Here is a 19098-nt window from a genome sequence, read left to right as displayed (position 1 = left end):
AGCATAGCTAAAGAAACATGTATGTTTTTGTGAGATCTATTCAGCATGTATGTATACACTTTTATTACACTTTTTGATTTTGTTTTATATCATCCATTGATTTCCTTGAACACACGGCATTTGTAAATTTCTACTTACCTTTCATAAGCCCCGCCCACTCCTAGCAACGCGTTATGATATTGGCAATGGGTGTTTATGCCTGAAATTAACACTCACCTGAGCCTGGGGTTTGACAATTTGGAACAATTAACCCCCGCTACAGCCGATGTTGACCGATTTTTATTTCTACATCATTTTCGTCGTTGTTTTGTTGTTATCTAAATTACTTACACAACAGGAAAACACCGAAACGTATATCAGAATATATATATAAGTAAGCATAACAAATTAAAATGGTCAAGGATGTGACGCAAAATATAAAACACTAAAGTATAACGTAAGATAATCTATCTTAATTTACGGTGACATATAATTGTTAATTTCTGTGTCATTTTGGTCTCTTGTAGAGAGTTGTCTTATTGGCAATCATACCACATCTTCTTTTTTTTATATCTTAATTTATGATTTTATTTGTTTTACAATTGAACTCCTAATAACATAGTGCACGATTAAATTATTAGGCATTCAGTATAATAAAAACAAACTGTCCTAGGATGAAGGTGTCAGGGTGTTTAACACCCTCGGTGAAAAAATTATCCCCGGGTTTTTGTCTTGGGTGAAAAAAAATTCCCTCGTGTGTGAATCTACCCTGATGCCTTACTCACAGGACATTTTAATATTCAGCAAACCCAAGAGAACTTTTTGTAATTTGTGTGTTTGGGAAAATAATATCATAACATATTGAATAGTTTATTAGCAAGTTAATACACGTTATAAAGGGCAACAAAAACCATGTCAGTATTTATAAAAGTGTTCGCCAGTTAGATCAATAATTCATATACTGAATGATTTATGTTTTACAGAAGGTTAAAGTTTGCAAATTTAGGTTCAGATTTAGATTTTCATCATAAATTATAACAATTAAATTGAGTTTTACAATTTTGAGAAAATATTAATACTAATAATACAAAACAAGATGACATTAAGACAACTCTTCGCATGAGACCTGCGATTAACAACTATAGGTCACCATAGTGCCTTCAATACCCTTACCGTATAGTCAGCTATTTAAATACCGAAACGAAGGGCTTTATTCATGTACAAAAACATGGACAAAAAACATATATGTAACACAGCAAAAAAAGACATCGACTAAATAACAGGCTTCTAACTAATGAATGCAATATTATTTTTTTCTAACAATTGATCATATAAAGTGTTCGTATATTTGTATGTATTGTCATCCTTTCTCAATGTAATACCGTCATAATTCTTATGTATATTTTAGTGCCGAAGAAGGGGAAATCAGAATCAGCTACTATTGGTATAATAGGAGGTACTTTAGGATTTGTGTGTGCACTTCTGGTTGTAACTGGTATGCTGATCATACTACGCCGTCGAAGACGACAAAGTAAGTAGGACAAAGATTAAATCCCATGCATCAGTAGTATCGTTTTGTCTTCCTTCAAAAGGTATAAATCACCTACTAGATGCATTTTCCCTCGTAACCCATGTATTGTTAACGCCGTGCTGACGTTGACATCTATTTTAGTTTCAAAATCATCATACATACCAGGATTGAAATTTTGTATTTGCAACAGACACGCGTTCCATCTTCAAATACATGCTTATTTGATTTCCTTCGTTCAATGTAGTTCAAGTTGGATATAAATCGATGTAGGGTTTATACAAACTTTCTTTGCGTGCAGATACATGCGTATTTCTTTTTGAATACCATACAGTGGAGATCACTTCTAACCTCTCATTAGAACTGTCAGAATATTCTGTCATAGAACTGTTCTAATCTGTCCTAGAACAGTTCTAGTTAGAACAGTTCTACCCTAGAACTGTTCTAGGTAGAACTGTCAGGATCAGTTCTAGGGTAGAACTGTCTAAAACTGTTCTAGGTAGAACTGACCAAATCAGTTCTAACCGTAAAACTGTCAGCAGAACTGACTAAATCAGTCAGGACGGTAGAACAGTTCTAAATGACGTCACTGCAGAAAGGGCAATTTAGAATTTAGAAGAAAAAATCAGGTCCAATTACTTTACTATATATAATAGCAGATGTTTTTATATTTTTTACTGATCAAAAGTTACATGTACAAATATCGAAGTGGATAGGAGGTTTTCCAACTCATCGGAGAAATATTTTTATGAGATTGCAAATGAAACATCATTGTTTACGTTTCTTCGTTCCCCGTTTTTAACAGTCTCTTCGTAAATATAACTCTGCATTTAATTCAAGTAAATTTAATCTTAATTTACCTTGTTTGCCTTGGATTTACATTCATGATTTAAGATTCTGTTTTGACAAATATTCAAACGAAAATTGTACAGTGGATGAATTATGGGATATCATAGTAATCAACACAGTGTTGTTAAACTGTTAAACGCAAGAAAACTATGTACATTTGCACTGAGGTCTCAGATTTGCATTATCTTGTTGCCAAACTTATCCATAACCTGATAACGATAATGAATAATATCTGGGAGTCTGGAACGTCAGAAAAATATACTCGATCTGAACATGAATGAAATATATGCCACTGGACGTAAGGCTACAAACAAAACCAATGATTTTCTTTCTTCAAATTATATTAACAGTAAAGTCAGTATACCTTTCCAAGAAGAGAACTTCTCATACATGTACTTTTCATTTTAAAATAAAGTATATGAATCAGTGATGTGAGTGTTGGATGATGCCGTTAAATAGTTTTGTTTAACAAAAAAACATCATGAACTACTGACTTAAAAAGTCACTTTTTGTGACGGTTCATTATTTAATAATTTAAGTTTGGATGTAACGGGTCTTCTGTCGTTATTGTGTTATCAGCGCCCATAGACATAAGTTAGTCATGTGACCATAATGTCATCAACGTTTTTTCATGGTTTGGCAAGGTTTAAAATGGAATTTAGAATTAAATTATAAGAAATGACTTATCATTTTTTTCTGTCTATTCGAAATAACATAAAAAATGTGGTGCACACTATTAAAAAACCCGCTTCGCACATTTTTACATTAAAAAAAGCAAAATGATCAGTTTTGGCTGATGCAGTTATATATATATATATATATATATATATATATATATATATATATATATATATATATATGGTCAGATTTGGTTGATGCTGTCAAATATGGTCAGTTTTTATTGATGCAGACACATATTTTTGTTACATGAGTCAGTCTGAGGTATGAAAACTACTGATGTTTGTTCAATTTCCAATATTGCAGTTATTTACATTGTATATATACTACAGTAAAAAAAAAATATAACTGAAGTACTGTGCAACTATATAGACTCGCATAAAAAAAAGCAAATATGGTCAGTTTTGGTTGATGCGGTCAAAAGATTTTATTATACAACTCAGTCTGAAGTATGAAAACTACTGATATTTGTATACGATTCAATACTTTGAATAAAAAGAAGATATACTGGCACTATAAAATCATGCGAACAAAATTTTGAGGTCATTGTTTTCCAATATTGCTGTAACTTGTATATTACAGTCCCTCTTGACCTAAAATTATAACTGAATTACTGTGCAGCTTTATAGATTTGCAGAAAGAAAGAGCAAATAAGGTCAGTTTAGATAGATGCTGTCAAAAGATTTTATTACACGACTCAGTCTATAGTATGCAAACTACTGATATTTGTTTACGATTCAATACTTTGAATAAAAAGAGGACATGCTGGCACTATAAATTCATGCGAACAAAATTTTTAGGTCATTGTTTTCCAATATTGCTGTAACTTGTATATTACAGTCCCTCTTGACCTAAAATTATAACTGAATTGCTGTACAGCTATATAGATTTGCAGAAAGAAAGAGCAAATACGGTCAGTTAAGATTGATGCGGTCAAAAGATTTTATTACACGACTCAGTCTGAAGTATGAAAACTACTGATATTTGTTTACGATTCAATACTTTGAATAAAAAGAGGATATGCTGGCACTATAAATTCATGCGAACAAAATTTTTAGGTCATTGTTTTCCAATATTGCCATAACTTGTATATATTACAGTCCCTCTTGACCTAAAATTATAACTGAATTACTGTACAGCACCCTTTTTATGGACGATCAATGCATTTGAATGAGGACAATAAATTTTAGTTGGACCCCCCCCCTCCCCTTTTTTTTAAACTGCTGGATCCGTCCCTGGTGGTTTGGGCCGGAATAACGTATTACATTAAGGTCAGATAATTTTGTTATGTAAAACGAGTCATCGTGACTCCCCGAATGACAAATGTAAATTAAATGAAATAATAATGCCCCCCCCCCCCCCCAATATTAACGGCTTAATTTATGTTAAAAAAATGAAAGAAAACAAATAATTTATGTAACACATCAACAAAAGAAGATCACTGGCTCCTGACTTGGAACAGTCACATACATACAGAATATGGCGGGGTTAAAACCGGCAAAATAGCAAAACTCTTTATAATATTAATCGCTATTTGGCCGAAGCCTTTATATTTAGACAAAGAGTTCTTAAATTTAAACCAAATCAATTCTAGCCGTAGAATTTATAAATCAATTTTAGCTGTAGGATTTATAAATCAATTCTAGCCGTAGAATTTATAAATCAATTCTGGCCGTAGAATTTGTAATCAATTCTAACCGCAGAACTGTTCTAGAAGTAGAACTGACCAAAGATTTGGTCAGTTCTAGGTAGAACTGTCTAAAACTGTTCTAGGGTAGAACTGTCAGGATCAGTTCTATGTAGAACTGTCCAAATCAGTTCTAGGTAGAACTGACCAAATCAGTTCTAGCTAGAACAGTTCTAACCTAGAACTGACCAAAAGGTGTCAGGCTGACAGTTCTACGTACTGTCCTAGAACAGTTCTCCTGACAGATTCTGACAGATTTAATGAGAGGTTAGAAGTGATCTCCACTGTATTTCTCAAACATAACTTTGTCTATATGATGTCCTTATTTAACCGTCTTCGAACTTTCTGTTTATATATACCATAGTGATAAATATATAAGATGGAAAAAAGTAAAATTACAAAAAACTGAACTTCGACAAAAATTCAAAACGGAAACTCCGTCATCAAATGACAAAATCTAAAGCTCAAATACATCAAACAAATGGATAACAACTGTCATATTTCTAACTTGGTACAGGCTTTTTCTTTCTCTGAAATGGTGGATTAAACCTGGTTTTATCGCATGATCAACCTCCCACTTGTATGGCAGCTGCATACACTTCCATCATATTGACAACGATATGTGAACAAAACAAATATATATATATAAGATAAAAACGTCAAAAATGGGGATACAGTAGTCAACATTGTCATGATTGTGTTATAGTCTTAATCACTATGAAAACAAAGAAGCACAAAAACGCATAAAGATAAAGTACGTTAGCAAAAATTAAAGATAATAATAAAAATAACCATAGCACAATAAAACATTGTTGGGAAGTACAGAGCCACTTCATTTGTAACAATAGTTACCAAAGGTACCAAGCTTATAATTTGATACGCCAGACGCGCGTTTTGTCTACACACGACTCAGTGACGCGTATAACAAAAATAGTTTAAAAGCCAAATAAGTACAAAGTTGAAGAGCAATGAGGACCCAAAATTTAAAATAAAATGTGCCAATTACGGCTAAGCTAATCTTACAAAGAAACACTAAGAGGCATTAAAACGAAGAACATTAGCAAAAAACAAAAGACAAGAAATCAAAATTCCAATAGCACAATAACAATATATAACGCATTGACGGGATGTAAAAGTACAGAGCCATGTCATATTTAACAATGTAACGCAAAAAAGCATATCGACAAAAAAACAAACAAACAAAATACAAAATGTGTTTTACCATGGAACAATAACACAATGACGGGATGTATAAGTACAGAGTCAGGTCAAATGAGCACCACTTAAAACAGACTAAACAGACTAAACAGTAAAAGTTACATTCATAAAGACAAATAAAAGAATATTATAACACGCTATGATTATAAACAACGTGAGTACTCATAATCTATACTTAAAGACCATCGTGTATTATTTGTGAAGTTGATGCGAAATATTTATCAAAAAGGACGTGACGTTCTTTGACATTCTCCTGGTTCATCAATTGTGTGCTCAGACACTGGATAACGTTTTAAAAAGTCTGAGTAGGAGCTGCAAGCTCATGACTACCGCATAAGTTGGAAAATATATATCCGATGTTCAGTTGAAGTTGGTATATTGGTAAATCAATAACCGCACTTAGGACTTACCTAATTTACAGAGTATTTTCCTTCAGGTTAGTTGAAGCTGTTTGAATAATACTTTTTATTGTATATCATATCCTAGTATTTTTCTTGGTATAGATTATAGAGCTTGTAAATTGATCAGTTTAAACTTACTATTCCCTTTAAACAATCTTAAAGATTATCAATTTAGAAAAGTAGGACAAAATTTAGACAAAGTACCTACATGCATATCGATACCTTTAATTTGTGTATGGCATTTTTGTCGAGCCTTGGACTTGAGTCGAAAAAGCGAGACATAGCGATCCTACATTCCGTCTTAATAACTTTCTTGAAATATCCTGGATTTCTACCAAACTTGGACAGAAGCTTGTTTATGTTCATAAGATAGTATCCAGGAGTAAATTTTGTAGAAATAAAATTCCATTTTATCCGTATTTTACTTATAAATGGACTTAGTTTTTCTGCCAGGAACCATAACATTCACTCTGTGGTTAAAGTTTTTAAAATTTAAATAACTTTCTTAAACTATCCTGGAATTGTACCGAACTTGGCCAGAAGCTTGTTAATGATCATAAGATAATATCCAGAAGTAAATTTTGTAAAAATAAAATTTCATTTTTCTGTATTTTACTTATAAATGGACTTAATTTTTTTCTGCGAGGAAACATTACATTCACTCTGTGGTTAAAGTTTTTAAAATTTTGATAACTTTCTTAAACTATCCTGGAATTGTACGAAACTTGGCCAGAAGCTTGTTTATAAATCATAAATCTGTCCTTCTTTCTTTTGGTATCAACATCAAAGAAAACGAAGAAAACTTACCTTCATTATACTGGATACCTAAATTACACAAAACTCCATATAAAGAACGATACATAGCTGGGTCTTCAAAATGTTCGACTTAACATCTTTCTAAAGTACTGACTACTATTCTTTCTACAGTTAAAGATGGGCTTCAAAAATATTGTTATGAGATATATTCTACCAGTGGTGTTAACCAGATGTGGATTCTCAAAAATTCGAAAGATCTACTGCTTAATCTTCGATCACAATCTTTGCAATTTTGCAGCAACATAAAAACTTTTGATTTTTCTACGCTATATACTACTATTCCCCATGCTCAGTTGAAAGATCGACTTCACCATCTCATAAAACAGAGCTTTTTCTATAAAAATGGGAATCGTAGATACAAATTTCTTGTTTTGGGTTACAATAATTCATATTTTGTGAAGAATCACACTGAATCTTTTAGAAAGTATACTGAAGATGATATTATCAAAATGCTGGACCTTTTGATCGATAATATATTTGTTGAGTTTGGAGGATTTATATTTCAACAGACAGTCGGTATTCCAATGGGTACTAATTGTGCATCCCTGCTGGCCGATTTGTTTTTGACTCGTATGAAGCAAAATTCATTCAGAACCTTCTAAAAGACAAAAGAAAAAGCACCTTGCGAAATTCTTTAATTTTACTTTCCGATATATTGATGATGTTCTATCATTCAATAACCCATATTTCAGCCAATACTTAGATCTCATATATCCCAGTGAACTTGAAATTAAGGATACTACTGATACTAGAAGGACTGCTTCATACCTTGATCTTTTCCTCAATATTGACACAGATGGACGACTTCACACGAAAATCTATGATAAACGGGACTATTTCAACTTCCCAATTATTAATTTCCCATTTCTCAGCAGTAACATACCCTCTGCCCCTTCATATGGTATTTACATATCACAATTAATACGTTATTCTCGTGCTTGTTCACACTATACGGACATCATATACAGGAATGTGCTCCTCACGCAGAAAATGCTCCAACAAAGTTATGAGGAGGACAGATTAAAATTGACACGCCGTAAATTTTATGGAAACCATCACCAATTGATGGATCCATTCAACGTTTCTTTGACCAAACTAAGGACATTTTTACTACATGGTAGATTGTGGTTTGTCATTACGTCGTCTAATCTTTTAATTACCAAACGTGACTTATTCACGATTGTGACTGTTTTGCTGAGTGTGAATTCGCATTACCATAAGATGTGTTACGGTACTTATCTATCCCAAATATTCATGTATTTAGTTTAAATGTTTAATGTTATATTTGTTATTCTCATCGGATTTTGTCAAATGTGTTGACGTCCTTTCTGTTATATTTATGTGTTATGGAAAAGAAAATTAATCACCGCCTTCATTTAATAGATTTGATTTTGTTCAACGTAATCTGTACGATCTTTTACGTTTAAAATTAGATTCAAAACGAACAGGATAATATTTTTAAATGCTACCTTAGTTTGTTATTAATAAGTATTGAATATAGTTATCAAAGGTAACAGGATTATAATTTAGTACGCCAGACACGCGTTTCGTCTACATAAGACTCATCAGTGACGCTCATATCAAAATATTTATAAAGCCAAACAAGTACGAAGTTGAAGATCATTGAGGATCCAAAATTCCAAAAAGTTGTGTCAAATACGGCTAAGGTAATCTATTCCTGGGATAAGAAAATCCTTATTTTTTCGAAAAATTCAAAATTTTGTAAACAGTTAATTTATAAAAATGACCACATAATTGAAATTCATGTCAACACCGAAGTGCTGACTACTGGGCTGGTGATACCCTCGGGGACGAAACGTCCACCAGCAGTGGAATCGACCCAGTGGTGTAAATAGTTATCAAAGGTACCAGGATTATAATCTAGTACGCCAGACGCGCGTTTCGTCTACAGAAGACTCATCAGTGACGCTCATATCAAAATATTTATAAAGCCATACAAGTACGAAGCTGACGAGCTTTGAGGATCCAAAATTCCAAAAAGTTGTGTCAAATACGGCTAAGGTAATCTATTCCTGGGATAAGAAAATCCTTATTTTTTTCGAAAAATTCAAAATTTTGTAAACATTAAATTTATAAAAATGACCACATAATTGATATTCATGTCAACACCGAAGTGCTGACTACTGGGCTGCTGATACCCTCGGGGACGAACCAAACGTCCACCAGCAGTGGCATCGACCCAGTGGTGTAAATAGTTACCAAAGGTACCAGGATTATAATTTAGTACGCCAGACGCGCGTTTCGTCTACATAAGACTCATCAGTGACGCTCATATCAAAATATTTATAAAGCCAAACAAGTACGAAGTTGAAGAGCATTTAGGATCCAAAATTCCAAAAAGTTGTGTCAAATACGGTTAAGGTAATCTATTCCTGGGATAAGAAAATCATTATTTTTTCGAAAAATTCTAAATTTTGTAAACAGTAAATTTATAAAAATTTCCACATAATTGATATTCATGTCAACACCGAAGTGCTGACTACTGCGCTGGTGATACCCTCGGGGACGAAACGTCCACCAGCAGTGGAATCGACCCAGTGGTGTAAATAGTTATCAAAGGTACCAGGATTATAATTTAGTACGCCAGACGCGCGTTTCGTCTACAGAAGACTCATCAGTGACGCTCTTATCAAAATATTTATAAAGCCAAACAAGTACGAAGTTGAAGAGCATTTTTGAAATGTGCATTGTTATTAAATGTTATATCAGTATTTAGTTCAAATATAATCTTAAATCAATCATAATTCTATCTTATTCATTCAAATATGACGTCATTTTTCATTTTTTGATGATGTCTTTTACAAATTCAAATGTGACGTCATTTTTTACAATTTCTTATATGACGTCACTTGGCGTTGAGGTTTAAACTTATTCGGATGTGTTGCATTTTGTCGGGTTATACAATGTATTTCGGTTGTTACCTGTAATTAGCTAATACTTCAGTTTTATCATGTACATCTTTTGTATAGTCATTATATAAATTTACTGTTTAGTGATGTTCTGGTACCTAACAGAAAATCCTGGCCGTTTTTGGCACAACTTTTTTGAACTTTTGGTCCTCGATGCTGTTCAACTTTTTACTTGTTTCGGCTTTCAAACTTTTGTATCTGGGCGTCACTTGTAAGTCTTGGGTGGACAAAATGCACTGCTGGCGTATTAAATTTTTTTTTTAAAACTTGTTGCCTTTTGTTAGCTATTATTTGTGTTTTTATTTGTCAATTGTGTTCTCCTATTGATTTATATTGTAGTCCTGTAATGTTGTCTTGTCATTTTAATGTTATATTTCACATGGCCATAAAAGAGGGAGGTTTGACATGCCACAAAACCAGGTTCAACCCACCATATTTTCCTTTAAAAATGTCCTGTACCAAGTCAGGAATATGGCCATTGTTATATTATAGTTCGTTTCTGTGTGTGTTACATTTTAACGTTGTGTTTCCGTTGTGTCGTTTGTTTACTATAAGACATGTCACGGTACTTATCTTTCCCAAATTCATGTATTTGGTTTTGATGTTATATTTGTTATTCTTATAGAATTTTGTCTACTGCTTAGTCCGTTTCTGTGTGTGTGTGTGTGTGTGTGTTACATTTTAATGTTGTATCGTTGTTCTCTTATATTTAATGCGTTTCCCTCAGTTTTAGTTTGTTACCCCGATTTTGTTTTTTTGTTCATGGATTTATGTATTTTGAACAGTGGTATACTACTGTTGCCTTTATTTATGATCAGAAGATAGAATTCAGAAGTAAATTTTGTAAAAATAAAATTTCATTTTTCCCGTATTTTCTTATAAATGGACTTAGTTTTTTTTTCCAGTTTACATTACATACAGTCTGCAGTTAAAGTTTTTTAAAATACTTTTACGATTCTTAAACTAGCCTGGATTTTTACCAGACTTGGACAGAAGCTTCTGACAATCAAAAGATAATATCAGGAGGAATAATGGTATTGATTTTTTTCATCATTTTTGTTGAGTGTGTGATTAACAGCAAAAGTATGCGAGACACTGGGTTCCAGGAAACCCTTACAAATATTTAAGTAAAAATATACCTTAATGTCTTACTAGCATTTTTTCATATCTTAATTTACAATTGATGAAAAATAGTGATACACTTGGGTTAACAGATCAATTTTGTTTGATACTTGCTTCCAAAAATAATCGTGATATACGTTTTGTTTTCCACGCACCGAAATTGATTAAAGCCAGGAAAAAAAAGTTGAATCCAATACTTTTTTTTTTGATAGGCTATTAGTCCGGCTTCTTATAGCAGTTTAAATTTTTTGTTTGGCTATTAAACTGGACAAACTTATTATGTCTTTTTGTCCGGTAAGTATTTATATAAGAAAACTTAACTGTCGTAAACTTATTTTTTTTATAATTTTTTTTAATATTTTATTTAATTTTATACGAAATGGAAACTATTTATCTAATAAGAAAAAAAAATCATTCTTAATATTAATTAATAGTTCTAATTTGAAAATCCGATTTATTCATAAATAATAAATAGGGAATAATTCTACAACGAAAAGCCATAGATTCCGTGCATAATATATCTCTTGCTTGTGAATTAGAGAATAAACAAGTTTTCCCTTTAATTTCATTTTAAGTTTATGATGTCAATACATAGTATAAACAGCAAATTAGCTGTTACCTGTTTGTGCTTTGATAACTACAACTTGACTCGAAAATGAGAGCACCCGGCCTTCCTAAGAACTATACTGCTATGTTATATTTACACCATGTCAACACCACATTGTTATAAACATGTTGTCGAAAATAATACACGTATATTGGTTATCAAGAACGGATCATAAACCCCTTTTATATCATTCATAAATTGATGTTTTTGTCACATATCAAATAAATAAAATACCTGCACCGAAAATTACCAGATTTTGTTTAGTATTGAGGTTTCGTCCTGACTTTGTTAAGGTGTTCAAATATAGATTGATATATACATTATCTTGTTGGTTTTTGTCGAGTCTATGACTTTTGTCGCAGAAAGCACGACATAGGGATCGTGATCCGGTTGCGGCTATGTCGGCAGCGGCGATGTTAGCTCACTTCTTTCAAGCTTTATATTTTAAGAGGTGGAAGACCTGGATGCCTCATACTTTGTATATGGATGAGTCATGTTACAAAGTTTCCGTCAGTCACATGTCCAATGTCCTTGACCTCATTTTCATGGTTCAGTGACCACTTGAAAAAAAAGGTTAAGATTTTTTGTAATGTTAAATTCTCTCTTATTATAAGTGATAGGATAACTATATTTGGTATGGGCGTACCTTCCAAGGTCCTCATGCCTGTCAGACAGTTTTCACTTGACCTCGAGCTCGACCTTATTTCATGGATCAGTGAACAAGGTTAAGCTTTGGTGGTCAAGTCCATATCTAAGATTCTATTAGCAATAGGTCTAGTATATTCAGTGTATTGAAGCACTGTAAGGTGTACATGTCCAACTGACACGTATCATCTGACCTTGCCCTCAATTTCATGGTTCAGTGGTCAAAATTAAGTTTTTGAGTTTTGGTTTTTTTTCTAATACTATATGCAATAGGTCAAACTATATTTGGTGTATGGAAATATTTTATGATCTATATGTCAGTCGTGCAGGTTTTATATGACCTTTACTTTATATTCACGGTTCATTGCTCAGTGTTAAGTTTTTGTGTTTTGATCTGTTTTTCTTAAACTATAAGTAATAGATCAACTATATTTGTTGTATGGAAGAATTGTTAGCTGTACATGCCTGCTTGGCATGGTTCATCTGACCTTTTTTCTTGGTTCAAAGGTCAATGTTTAGTTTTCTTGGTTTATGTTTAGTTCATGTGACAGTTGAAAAGAAGGCGAGACATTTCAGTGTGTGCACTCTTGTTTTTATTTTAGACTTGATTTCATCATTAAGGTGAAGTTTGAATGGATCAAAAAGATTTTAGACAGTGGATTCTAACATTTTTGTGTCGTGAAAACTTTCGTAACCTTAATTAAATAATAAAATCATTTTTTTTTATAAAAGTTATAAATAATAGTAAAACACGTAACAAAGTAATAATATCCCCGTTTTTCGAACATATTTGGGTTGTCCATTCAGAATGGTATTACAGCTAATATTATCTGAGTATGTACTTCAGTTTGCTTGTGTTTTAGGTGGACCATACAATCAACAAGCAATAAACAAAAGAATTATGTCAATTGGACATGCTTTGATACTATATATGCGCTTGATGTTTACTTGATAATATCTATGTTCGCTTTGGAGATTCCGTATATCGTCAAGTTATTGGAATTCCAATGGGGACTAACTGTGCACCACTTATTGCAGACCTGTTTTTGTATTGTTATGAGTTACAATTTATGACTAATATTAGCAAAGACCCATGGAAACAACATTTGGTACAAAAATTTAACAATACTTTAAGATATTTGGATGATATATTGGCTCTCAATAATGACGACTTCAGTATGTATTCTAAAGAAATGTATCCTGATGAACTTACTTTAAAGAAAGCTAATACTAACAATGAGCACTGCCCTTTCCTCGACCTTGATATCTATATCAATAACGGGAAGCTTGATACAAAAATGCATGATAAAGGAGATTATTTTTCATTTCCTATCGTTAATTATTCATTTTTAGTTGGTGACGTTCCCTTTTTACCATCTTATGGTGTTTATATATCTCAACATGTACGATTCGCTCGTGTAAGTAACAACGTATTAGATTTTAGCGAGAGAAATTTATGTATTACTGAAAAATTATTACACCAGGGTTTTAGATATCACAAACTAGTCAAAACATTTACTAAATTTTTTCATCGGTATAAGGAAATAATTCGTAAATATAACTCAACCTGCATACATTTAATACGTTCAGGTATTTCACATCCGATTTTTTATGGTAATATTCTTTACAAAGCACAACAATGTCGGTATTCACCTTAAACATGTTAAAAGCTTACAAAACCTTTAAACAGACTTATTAAGGAGAGATATAGTTACGATACTGTCAGTTCATTAAAGATTGCATATTTTGACTTTAATATTGATTCACTTATAGGGTCTTTGCATCGGAACAAAATACATTTATTTAAAAACAAACAGTTGTTGGCTTGACACGGGTTATGTTCTTCGTATATATTTTATTATAGTGTGATACTCAACCCCTTATGGGAGGGATTGTGCCTAAAATTCATATGATGAAGACATAATCTTTCAATCAGTTTAATTGAGGTCTGGAGCTGGCATGTCAGTTAACTGCTAGTCTGTTGTTATTTATGTATTATTGTCATTTTATTTATTTTCCTTTGTTACATCTTCTGACATCGGACTCGGACTTTTCTTGAACTGAATGTTAATGTGCGTATTGATATGCGTTTAGTTCTACATTGGCTAGAGTTATAGTTTGAGAGTTGAGATCTCATAAACATGTTTAACCCCGCCGCAATTTTGCGCCTGTCCAAAGTAAGGAGCTTCTGGCCTTTGTTAGTCTTGTATGATTTTTAATTTTAGTTTTTGTGTATAATGCGGAGTTTAGTATGAAATCCATTATGACTGTACTAGTATGCATATTTTTAAGGGGCCAGCTGAAGGACATCTACCGGTGCGGGTGTTTCTCGCTACTTTGAAGACCCATTGGTGGCCTTTAGCTGTTGTTTGCTCTATGGTCGGGTTGTTGTCGCTTTGACACATTCCCCATTTCCTTTCTCAATTTTAATCAATAGTATTCTGCGTACTAACGCACGGAAAGAGGACTTATTTTCATCTTTGAAAAATCAAATAAAAAGGGAAAACAAAAAAGCCTTGTTCATATTTTTTTATTTTGTAATATGTTGTATAGTGGAATTTAGCATATCGTTTATCTGTGATGGTACTGATATAATGATGTTAAGACTACGTAAATGAGTTACCCATGTTACCGACTAAATAGCCTTTTTGATTTTTTGTCCAGCTTGCCGGACACATAGTCTATTCGTTTCAAATATGCTACACACATATTATATTAACAATTGTTTTTAAAAGATTTATTTAACCGGTGTGCATAAGGGGAAAAATTAAAGTTCAATGTTTCATTGTATACTGCATTTTGTGCGTTCAAAGTTGTAAAAATCACTGTGAATGAAGGTAAAAGTTTGAAACAAAAGTTCAAGGCTGGCTAATGAAATATAACTTAAATCATTGAAATATGTGATAAAAGGTTGTCCAAGAGGATACGTTTTCATTTTTTCCACTGAAATATTCTTAACCGAATTCTGGCATAGTGAAAAAAATTTGCAATAATTATACAGTTGAAACCATGGAATGGAATGAAGTAAGTGACCTTATCATTGTGCGTCGGTATCCGTGTCATCATATTAGGTTTGCCGACAATGAACACGAATTTGAGTCCAGAGTACGTGCTTTGCCTCTCACAATTGTTTTTATCTAAAAGAGATGAACTTCACTTTTACTTTCTCGTTGTGTCACCAGCTTTCTAATCTATGGATTTCCTTTTAAAACATTTGTTAAACCTATGTCAATGGCTTTTGTTTGGTTCTTTTCTCTGAATGTCAACAATATAGTCCTCACCTGATTCAAAAGATGGAAGAATTTGAGGAGTATTGCATATTTGTCTAAATATAAAAGCAGTTTGGATGGTTTGAATGTCAATCAGACAACTTTCCATTAGAGAACACAATCGGTCCTGTGAGGAGATTTGTCGCATTGACAATCATGTCTTCTTTTTTATATATACATACGGAGATTGTAATACTATGGATAGCAGATCCAATACCTAAAGCTGTTAAATGCAAATTGTAAAGCAATTCTAAGGAGAAACCTATGAGCTGGCTTATGCACAAAAAACGAAAATCAAATAGTATTACAACCTCCTGTCTAAGACATACATGTATACTTACCTGGGACAGTGGCTGGTTGTGGTAAAATTAAACACAACTAAAATGTCTGGTCAAACGATAGGGTCCACACTGATATGGCATTGCGAGATGGCTTAATACTTTGCAACGAATTTTTAGACCTGTAATTTGCTTATTAGCATTCCCTTTTATTATGAAACAAACGTTTCATTGACAATTTAAGCTGATTATAATAACTTTTCCCTAATATTCAATGTTCATATCCTTTCAAATAATATGCTGTAACTGTATCGTGTTTATACTTTTTTGATAGGAACAGTCTTCAAACTGTACCTCAAACAGCTGTATTAGCCGAGTACTGATGCACATTTGAACGGCTATAAATACATGTATAAGGGGTTGTTTTTTGTCAAAATGTCACTGTAGGCATATCTCATTTATCTGATACAAGTATTTCAAATTTTTAAAACTTTTGAAGGACAGTATACGTTAATGATTGAAATATTTTGTTTCCTTCTAGTTATTCACGTACTAAAATATGCAGTTGATAATTGAAAAAAATATTATCTTGTTTTCTTTTTAAATGTTTGTTTATATCTCTTATGATGTGGCTTTTTGTTTTGTTGTTTTGTGACACCTTTCTTTAGCGCTTTTTGTAATGATCTTTACTTTCTCATTAATTTGCTGTATAATGATTTATTTAAGGCCACACCAATTTGATAAATAGTTCTTCGGACATTTGCTGTAAAAAATATGGGGCGAGCGAGCGATTTTTTTTTGTTTTTAAAAAATTCTTGAAAATGAGTTTTTGACAGGCGAGTGGTCTGCAAGAGGAGCGAGCGATATCTTTTTTTTTTTAAATTGTTACATGCTAGTTTTATCAAACAGAAAAAGAAGGAAAAACACTGATGTTTTGATGCATAAGGCCTGTTATCCCATTTGAATACTTTATTCTGAGTCTAAGCAAACAATTGTAGACTCTTTTAACTTGCAGAAGCAAATATTTGAAAAAAAATCTCTTAAATGTGACTTAAAAATGGCAATACCAATAACCTTCACAAATGTAAAGAGCATGCAAAACACATGACAATTATTAAATTGATACTTTCAGTTTGTATTTTTTGATAAAATAGCCTTTTTTGACATATTTAAGGTTAAATTCAACCAAGGGCTGTTCCAAAAATAAATGTAATGGGGGGGGGGGGGGGAGGGAAGGAACGCACTTTTTATTTGACCCCACCATGCATACCTTTTAAATTGGATATTTCATTTAAATGTTCAAGCAATCTTTCTTAAATACCACCCATCAAATTTTAATACATGTGTCTTCATCCCCCATACAATTAATTCTGGAAAGGCCCTAAACAAAACATGTGATTTTCTCATGGTTGAAGAATTTTTGGTGCCTATAATTGCTTAAATCTACTTCTTTTGAATTTTGGTGCATAGTTGTCTTATTGGAAACTAAAAGACAAACAGAAGGATATGTGTTCTCATCAAAACTAGCTACTACTGTGAATTGTAAGATGCACTCTGGGAATGAATAAATTTTTAATATCGGATAGATTTTATTTTGATAGTAGGATTTTGTATACTCCTACTCCACACTCTATAATACTAGCCAGGTCAATGAGGTCACACAACAGTTTCTCTGGGCCTAACAATAGCTCCTTGCCCTGTTCACACAATTTTGTTTTTGTTTTTTTTAGGAAGTTCTATTGTTTTTTCATCAACACATTTTTTAAGGGGGACCTTGTGTAATTCATTTAAATTATTGTTTGGATCGGAGGGTGTTCTATCTATTTCAAAATTCACAAATTTACAGTTTAACTATCCCAAAACAGAAATATCCACGTCAGTGCCAACATTGATAGGTGTAGTCCGAAATTTCTCTGACGTCAAACGGCTGTTTTGCCAGACAAGACCCAGCCCCAGCCTTTCAGGCAAAACAGCCGTTGGACGTCAGAGTAATCTCGGACTATGAGAGGTGATGCCGATGGCTGTTGACGAATTTGTATGTGTTTGATATCGAAATATTGACAGACTTTACCCTTTTGGCTTCATAAATGATATGTAAATGATAACAAACAACGGATAGCCGTTTGATCAATGATTGCCTGTCCTCGACATTGAGCCGAAACCACAACAGCTGATGGCTTGACATTTTGATTTTTATATATCCTTTCACTTTTAATTGATTGATCACACGTGCGTTTGAACCCAGCTTTGATTACAGGGGAAAAAAAGCGTCAGTGAGAAAAAAAAATTTCAAGGCAAGACTAATTGCGGAGCAGCATGCGGACCAACAAAATACGGGAGCGGTAGTTATTTTTTTTGTTGAAAACTTGATTTCGAAAAAACAGGAGCGGGAAAATCCAAAGAACTATAAATCAAATTGGTGTGTCCTTATGTCTTTTCTCTTCATTATTATTTATAAAGTTTATGTTATCCTTGCTTTTGTTTTATTTTTTTCCAGAGGAAGACAAGGAACCAATTAAAGGGTAATTTTTTATATTTTTTTATGTATATCCAAGTTTTTCTGAAGATTTTGTTTATTTTTGACTCATAACTTTAAAATACTGTTGTCGTCGTTTGCCTTTTTTTGGGTAAAACTGATATTCACTTAGTATTTTAAAACAAACAAAAAAAATGGTAAAAATGGTCACATCTTGTGAAGAAACAAGTCAGAATATGACAGTTGTTGTTCGTTCGCTTAATGTGTTTGAGCTTTTGATTTTGACATTTGATAAGCGACTTTCCGTTTTAACTTTTCCTCGGAGTTCATTTTTTTTTTTGGATTTTACTTTTTTGATACAATTAACATTAATTTATGAGCAAACATAAATCATTCATGTGCATCATTATGAAATTCAGCTGATATAATAAAAATAAACAACAAAACCTGACCGATGCTCGAATATTGTTTTTATTTTGATACTGATACCTTGCTGGAAAAATCTCCTCAAAGAAATGAGGCTTATTTGGAATATCAGACGCAGTATTTCGTCTGCACAGGATTCATCTGTGGCGATCGATTTAAAATAGTGAGAAGGCCGAATTAGTAAAATAG

At 32.7% G+C, this 19098-nt stretch overlaps 1 protein-coding gene across 1 annotated transcript in view; it reads left to right on the top strand.

Annotated features, from left to right (window-relative positions):
- Window positions 1-19098, top strand: part of LOC143078040 (uncharacterized) — a 72919-nt gene that overhangs the window by 12755 nt on the left and 41066 nt on the right. The window contains exons 2-3 of the mRNA XM_076253048.1: window positions 1388-1510; window positions 18505-18529. Of these exons, the coding sequence (XP_076109163.1) occupies window positions 1388-1510; window positions 18505-18529 (148 nt within the window). The remainder of the gene's footprint in view (window positions 1-1387; window positions 1511-18504; window positions 18530-19098) is intronic.

Source organism: Mytilus galloprovincialis, chromosome 6 (genome assembly GCF_965363235.1).
Source record: "Mytilus galloprovincialis chromosome 6, xbMytGall1.hap1.1, whole genome shotgun sequence".
Classification (NCBI taxonomy): Eukaryota; Metazoa; Mollusca; class Bivalvia; order Mytilida; family Mytilidae; genus Mytilus; species Mytilus galloprovincialis.
This window is presented reverse-complemented; position numbering and strand designations above follow the sequence as displayed.